This window comes from Sitophilus oryzae, unplaced genomic scaffold, assembly GCF_002938485.1.
Source record: "Sitophilus oryzae breed Bouriz unplaced genomic scaffold, Soryzae_2.0 scaffold_684_pilon_pilon, whole genome shotgun sequence".
Taxonomy (NCBI): Eukaryota; Metazoa; Arthropoda; class Insecta; order Coleoptera; family Curculionidae; genus Sitophilus; species Sitophilus oryzae.
This window is the reverse complement of record NW_022147289.1, coordinates 2,876,871-2,885,301: the sequence shown is the minus strand read 5'-3', so window position 1 is coordinate 2,885,301 and position 8,431 is coordinate 2,876,871. Positions and strand designations below refer to the sequence as shown.

The following is an 8,431-nucleotide window of genomic DNA, read 5'->3' as shown; positions in this document are numbered from 1 at the left end:
CAAAAAAATACAACCAAGTATGCGGATGCGGCATGCGCATGTTATGCATGGAACGACGACTGGCAACAGTGGCAACAGTGAATACGAATACGACGATCTTGGATCCAGATCCTAAATCCGGACTTAAACCCGGATCTTAAATCGGGGTCTTAAATCCGGATCTTAAATCCGAATATTTATACCCGGATCGATCCGGTTCCGGATTGTACACTTTAAAAAATCCGGATCAGATCCGGATCTGATCCGGATTGAAAAAGGATCCGGATCTGATGTACAGCACTACTAAAGGCACTCGGCTCCGCGGAGGTCAATTCTAGACTGGTGTTGGACTGTATGCGTGCTCTGAATACTTTGGGCGGACGTAGCACTGTTACGTTGGCCTGGGTGTCAGGGCACGAGGGTCACAAGGGTAACGAAAAGGCAGATGAAAGGGCCAAGCAAGGCTCATCAATGCCATTCATAGGCCCAGAACCCTTCTGCGGCGTTACAAAGGCGGTCACGAGAATGGCCACGGAACAATGGGTGGCCAACAAATCTCTAGAATGGTGGAGAAACGCACCAGGGCAGAGACAGGCGAAAAGGTTCATTGTAGAACATTCAGCAAAATTCACGGTAGACTTGATAAGCAAGGACAGAAAGACAGTCAAAGCTGTAGTAGGTCTACTAACAGGGCACTGTAAGCTAAATAGGCATCTAAAGCTGATGGGATTGACAGACGAAGCTATGTGTAGGTTCTGCCAATCTGAAGAAGAAACCTCAGAACACATTTTATGTCGGTGTGACAGCCTAGCAAATGTGCGGTTCCCGGTAATAGGCAATGATAGGCCATTGCCAAGGAGCTACATGGAGGGTTCAGTCTCCAAGTTGCTAAACTTTGTGAAAAGGATAGGACTGGAGAATGTAATCTAAGGATCAGAAGAGGACCACAACAGATCTGAGAAGGTCGCAGTGGATCAGACCGAAAGCCACCTCTAAGAATCTAATCTAATCTAATAATAGCCGTTAACATTGTATACATATACCGGATGGTGCATCTGCCGTGGACTCTTAACTCCGCAGATTTATAAGCGCTTTTAAGTCACTAGTCCGAAAAAGTAGCAAAATAAGCGTTCGGCATTTAACGTTTTATGTAATTCTGGCTAGGTATTTTTACACAAATGAAGAAGTAAATTAAAAATAAAGGATTATACTATATCCGTATTGTAGCACATTTTTAGACAACTTCTTTGTTTTTAAGATTTTGATGGTCAATCATCAACAAAATATTCCTTATGTTTGGACTAAATTTTCTAGAAAATATAGACATAATTTAAACTTATTTACAATACCGAAATAGATTGAAGTTATTTGATTACAGTGATATATAATTTATATAATTTTGTTACAAATTGCTCGCTATTTTATTGCAAATGCTGAAGATCTGCAAAACTTAATCAAGCCTTAATCAAAGCACGTGTGTTTGTGTGACTTAACACGACAGGATCGGGCTAAGCCTCTTTCTTTTTTTAAGTAGATTTCTAAAATATCATATACCGTATGATAAAAAAAAATGGCGTCCAGTTGGCTTGGAAATGACGATCGATGACATTTCCAATATAATTTTACATATAAAACGACAGTGATCTTCATTTCATAGCCATCGCTGACGCCGTTTTTATTCGATCATACGGTATATTATTTCCTTCGGCCACACACAATACAACAAATTACTATAATAAGAAAGCTGTTTTGCTCACACGTAAACCAGCTTTTTAAATGAGCCTGATCCAATCGATATTTTTTACATTAAAAAAATGATTGAAATTTAACAGAATCAAATATTCGAAAATGTGTTTGAACGGGCTGCGTGCTTATTTCAATATTATTATTTAACTCACGATTTTTGATTGTTAAAAAAACTAAAACTTAAAACCAAAAAAATGTTCTTATTTATGTGACAACACGATGATGTACATATGCAGTGTTTAGAAGGTTTAATTTATTGTTTTAAGTGGATGTGCTCAAATATAAACTTATAAGAACAGGAAAAGGAGGTAATAATCTGATTTACAAACACTATTAAAAAATTCAGAATTATTTTTATACCTAATACAAGCAACAACAATACTTTAAACAATTTTAACAAAAATGATGCTTTTTGAAGAGATACTTCTTTATGCGCGATGGGACTAAAAATTCAAGGCCTTGACACGGCATGGCCTTGACAGACTCGAACAACCCCATCTTTTTATGAGATTTTGACAACGTTTCGTGCACTACGAAACCCCATCATCAATGAATCAAATGTCCATAGAGTAGAATTAGACCAAGGCCAACTTGACCGTGTACTACACGTTACAGTGTGACAGTTAGATTTGACATAAGAAACGTCAAAAGTTGATGTCGTCCGATAACGACCAAATTTGGTGGTTAGGCTATGTGAGCGACGACGGTGCACACATCAGTCCCATCCTGTAAAGTTGGATGCGACGTTTCGTTTACATCTTCATCAACTAAGGGTTTGATATTGAAGAAAAATGTGGGTCGATTTCGGCATAATTGGGGACGGGCTATAGAATGAGGTCCTCGACGTTTCGAACCGATGGCGATACCTCTAAATGGACGAAATTATCAGGACTTTTTTTTAATTATTAAGCTGCGTCCACATCGCTCGCGAGCAGGCCGAACGAACACTTGAAACACGAAAAATATGACAGTCGGCGCCCGCGGTGCTTCTCGTGCTTGCGATCTCATAAAATGCCTGTTTCGACTGTTCGGAGTGTTCGGCTCTGTCGCGGTACATCAAAGAGACGCTTCGGAGCCATGCAAGTATACTTTATGGCGCGGTTTGAAGCGCTCGAGCGGTTTGCGTTGTTTGTTAAAAGGCTGTACTTAAACTGCCGTTAAACGGTAGCTTACTAAAATGCCGTTAATACGTATGACGTCGTTGATGTGACGCACTTGACGGCTTTATGAAATATAGAAATTTTATTAGGACTAACCAACGCTATCCTCTCCACAAAATAACCAACGCAACTAACCTCGACACTGATAAAAAATATAAAAAACAAATATAAATTAGTAAAAATCAACCAACCCCACCAAATAACCAACTAACCAATGAATTAACACCCTCCAAATAACCACGCTAACCAACCCGCCAAATAACTAAACCAATCCAACTAAAAAGAGTGAAACCAATGCAATAAGATCACGCTATAAGCAAAAAAAAACATAAAAAAGTCTTGGTCGGCGTGAGATTTGAACCACGGACCATTCGCTTACGAAGCGATAGCCTCAGCCACTGACCCACAGGTGCTCTTGCAGAAAGCTTAAGGCTAGGCATTACTTTCCGCCGACATGAACGACGTCACAATATCTATTAATGGCATTTTAGTAGGCTACCGTTTAACGGCTGTTTAAGTACATCGTTGTTAAAATTTTAATTTGGTTTCATTCATAAGATTCGGTATTTACTGCAATACGATAATACTACCATGATTTTTCTTATTTTATTTTGTTCAGAATTACAAATATTTGTGTTTGGTCTTGGATTAATAATATTAAATATACCTTTAATAAAATATAACTCTATATTTATATTGCGTACTTATCTTAATCTGATCTTTGAGAACTTTATTTACATTTTGGCATACGCCTGGTATTATTTCTGAAATGCTTTTTTTGAAACGTTGAATAAATAACCCAAACTAGTATGTGAGTCTCTAGTTGCAAAGAATCTTATTGTTATGGCCAATCTTTATTTAACTCTTTCTTTAACCGAAATACACTTCCTAAAAGTTCTATTTTTCCTTTCTATACGGGGGCCAATTAAGTTAATAAGTCTTTCAAAATCAGTAGCGGATATGCGATAAAAAATATAAAAAAAAAACATTCTGTCTGTTTGTAAATCGAGTAGATGTTTACTTTCACTGTGCTGGGATCTACTTTTGAAATTATTAGACATCCAACACCGCCTTTTTCCTTTTTTTCTTCTTCGTTTTGCAATAATGATCGCACTAGCAGCCGCTATTAAAAATACTTCGGTATCTTCCATGTCCGAACAGCACGAACGCAAGCACTACATTACAATGTGGACACCGTCGCTTGCGAGCCGAAATATCTTGAGAAACACGACAAACAGGAAGCGCAAGCAAAGCAAGCACTATCAGAAGCAAGAGCGCGAGCAGGATCACGAGCAATGTGGACGCACCTTTATGGGTCGATTGGAACCAAACTCGGCACGTGGATAGAGGTACCCGAATGGATTCCTCAGACAGACAGATGGAAGTAAGAAGAAGTTTCACTTCAAATATGCGCAAATAGTGCACTCACAATTTTTTTGTAGGATTATTTAACGTTCCGTTAGATTTCCACCTTCCGTATCATCTCTATCCGATTTTACAGCAGCATCAATAAATAAATTGAATTAGTTTTTATTGCTGAATTGTTGCTAATAATTTTCACGTCGAGATTTCCTTTTATCGTATCATTATTATATACAGCCGGTTATAAAACACATATATACGTTCCATTTCTAGGTAAGATAAAAGCTCCGGACTAATTAGTTATATTATTTTTTTGCGGGAAAATTGAAATAATTACACAGGCGGCGTTTGGCGCTCCGAAATGAAATAGATAAGTTTTCGCAATCGGTTTTCAGTTTTAGATCGACGGGAAAATGTTGCGGTTCTGGGGTCTGGCGGCTCTGTCTATCCTTTTGGTTTTCGGTGATGGGTACATTATCAATCCGAAGATAGGAAGACCGCATAATGCTAAGGTGTCGAATAGGAATGTGACGGCAGAGTCTTCTATAATTTTATCACACGTCGTAAGTACTTATTAGCTATTTTTTTTAATTCTATACTTAAAAAGGAATAAACTATTTTATCTTAACTGAGACTGTGTGGAGGAACCTTAAAACTAAACGAGAACAAAACTTGATTTTGTTTAATTTTTCATGCTGTATTTTCTCTCTTGCATTCAATTATTTCGCATTAAAAACAGAAAATGTAAAAACCGCCAACTCTCACAAGTCAGTTCTTCCACTACAAAAAAAATTGGGATCTCATGAGATTACATATATAAAACCAAATCAGTTATTTCATTTAGTGTCTATGGAAGTCTATAATTCATTTCGCATTTTATGTTTTTAATGCGATCTTTATTTCATATTGTAGGTCATTCTTCTTTTTTCACTGGTAATATTATCTTTGAAAATAATATCAATATACAAGGTGCTACAAATTCGAGGTACGAGCATTGGTATCTCGGTAACCGTAATAGAAATTGGGGCAAAGTTGCGTTTAGGGTGTTCACCAAGATGCAATCAAAAAAGTTTTAAAAACTTCAAGGATTGCTGAGTTTTTTGAAAAAAAAAACGGATTTTTTTAAAAAGCAATTTTATTTTTTCCTGTCGTTACTTTTTAGAAAATCAAAAAAAAACTAATTGCACATTCTCATAGCCACTTTATTAGGGCTATCTGATAGTATTTTTATATTTTCAAATTAGCTGATAATTTGTGAAATACAGAGGCCAACTTAATTTTTTTAAATACTGACCTGCATTTTTTATTTCAGGTTTTGAAAGAACTCGGTCTCCTGAGTAAATTATACCGGGCGCATCTCATGAGTGGCTCACCCCTTTAACTTTTTTATTTTTCCAGATAAAAAAACGGGATTTGGTATGTTAGTATATGACATAAATTACAACTTAACAAGCATAGCTAGAGACGTGAGAAATATAAAATAAGAGACGCCCCTCGATGTGCAGTGGACAGCCATATACGTATTACTTTTTACAAATATACTCAGCCTAATCTCCAAAAAGTGAAGCCCAAACAGTGAAAGAACAATATGGAATTCTGCATAAGTCTATTTCACCCGGATATTCATTAAACTGAGCATGCCTCACCTGAAGAAGTTTCCATTGGTCGATGTTTTTAAAGGGAAGTGGTTGACTGACATTTCCCCTAACCTTCAATTTTATTTATATTTTTATTATTTATAACACATTATCATGGAGTTGGAAAAATATCAAAAAATAGTTGGAAACAATAAACTAAACAAAATCACACTTTTACGCGCACAAATAAAAAGTAATCCAAACAGAACTAAAACAACAATCAATCGGAGTTTGGCGCAATCGCAGTTCAATCCATATCCGGGTGAAATAGACTTATGCAGTTTTAATATGGAGCTGGGTTATGTTGTCTTTTTCTTACGGCACAGAAATTGCACAAGGGGTTAAATAGGGAACCCTGAGTATATTTGTAAAAAGTAATACGTATATGTGGACAGCCCGCAAATTTGCTTAGCGTAACTGCATCTCTCTTCCGCCGAATGCGTTCTCTCTCGTGTGCACGACCGGTGCTATCCCCAAGTCTCTTCCTATATTTGTCAAACTGTAGAATTGATTGAGGTATTCAATTGTTTTTGGTCACTTCCTGTTTTACCAAAAATGACAACAAATTTTGATTTTTAAATAGCACCCTCGATATTTTTTTACTTAATAAGATAGAAAATGTCACTCTGAATAGAGTGACATATCATACGTCAACTTTTGACATTTTCTCATATGGTTTATTTGAAGTTGTAACATGCGGATCGTAACGAAAATTTGACGCGAAATACCAAGTGTGTAGTACCAAATTATTCGTAAAAAATGCTTTTTCCAAATATGCTAATGAGCCACCCTCGTTCCATTTGAAAACATTGAGATATGATTAAAAATACGATTTGGGCATCTTTTAACTGGCCAGGATAAGACACAAATAACACTAGACGAACAAATCCATTTTTCCAAGGCTCCTTGACTAAAGATTAGTGTTTTTTACACAGCCATGGCACTCTAGAATGAAATTTAAAATACGATCTTTTTTAAAGCAAAAATGCCAAAAGTTGACATGTGATATGTCATTCTATTCAGAGCGACATTTTCTATCGAATACAGTAAAAAAATACCGAGGGTGCCATTTAAAAATCAAAAGTCGTAGTCATTTCCGGTGAAACAGGAAGTCACCAAAAACAATTGTATACTTTAATCAATCTTAATTTATGTCATATACTAACATACCAAATCTCGTTTTTTAATCTGACAAAATAAAAAAGTTATAGAGGTGAGCCACTTTTGAGACGCAACTTACATGATACAAATTTAACTTATTGTTAAAAATCTATAATAAAAATTTAAAATTAAGAATTTATTTGCAATTAAAGATTTTTTTTAGATTTTTAGACATGGCAATCGGACTCCAGAAATGTCAGAACGTTATCCCACCGATCCATACTTAAATTACACCTACTATCCTTATGGAATTGGTCAACTCACTAATGTAAGTACATAAATATACAGGGTGTCCCTAGCTGAGAGTCATTAGGAGGTTGTAGAGAGCTAAAATTTTTCCAGAGCTTTTTTTACACATCCATCCAAAGTAGCAAAAAGAAATTCTAAAAGGATTGAATTATTTTATAACAGTCGAATAGCGTTGTCTTAAGGACTGCTTGATTTTATTAAGCGTTTGGTTTCGACCATTCTGTTTTTAATAAAAGTTGTCTTATTAAACTATTTTCTAGTAGTTTTTACAACGTATCCTATAACGCATTAAACGATAATTTCTTTTAGTACTTATTATATAACAGTTAATAAGACAATGCTATATGATAACAAACATATTATTTTATTAGACCCTTATACCCACCATGTAAGAGTTCTATAATATTCATATAACTAGTAGTCACAAGATCATATAATAGTTACTTAAACTTGTCTTATTAAAGTTGTATTACGTTGTATGATAGAACGTTTTATTGCGTTAAACTACGGTGCTGTATACAACACAGTTATATAGCCTTATATGATAAAATTGTGATCAACAAAATAAATTCGCTGTAATATCTGCATTATAAAACTGGTAATGTACAATATAACCTCATTTTAAATTAAATGGTATACCTAGTTATTTATTTTGTTATTGTTGTTGTTGCAAAAGTAATATCTACGTACGAGTATAATCAATCACAGCTATTATGAATTCGGGACAAAGTTGGAAAAAAGTTAATAAACGCAGTGGTAGTTATAAAGAGCATGTAAGAAAAAACTCCTCGAAATTACGGCAAATAATCCCCAGAATTCCCTGGGTTCTCAAAAGCCAAAATCTCTCGGGTTATCTAGCTTCTTAAAAGCATTGTTGCCACGTTGGTGTAAAAGTTTTACTATAGTAATGTTTGTATTGTTTTATTGTTGTTTTTCCAAGTCCTTAGGTTGCCGCTCACTCGTCGGGCACGCATGAAATGCGTTGCGTGCATGAATCCATGAAAATCTGATCATGTTTGTTAGTTTACATACTAATCAAATGAGATTTGGCAACATCTATTTGTCACAAATCTCAATATGTCCAAAATAGTTCTATAGTGCCTGGAAATTCTGCGTAATGATAAATATTTATTCTAT

At 35.6% G+C, this 8,431-nt stretch overlaps 1 protein-coding gene across 1 annotated transcript in view; it reads left to right on the top strand.

The window, feature by feature from the left end:
• Positions 1–4,526: 4,526 nt before the first annotated feature.
• LOC115888124 overlaps positions 4,527–8,431 on the top strand; it is a 41,190-nt gene continuing 37,285 nt past the window's right edge. Inside the window, exons 1-3 of the mRNA XM_030907709.1 lie at positions 4,527–4,810; positions 5,160–5,180; positions 7,209–7,313. Coding sequence (XP_030763569.1) covers positions 4,661–4,810; positions 5,160–5,180; positions 7,209–7,313 — 276 coding nt within the window. The 5' untranslated portion in view covers positions 4,527–4,660. The remainder of the gene's footprint in view (positions 4,811–5,159; positions 5,181–7,208; positions 7,314–8,431) is intronic.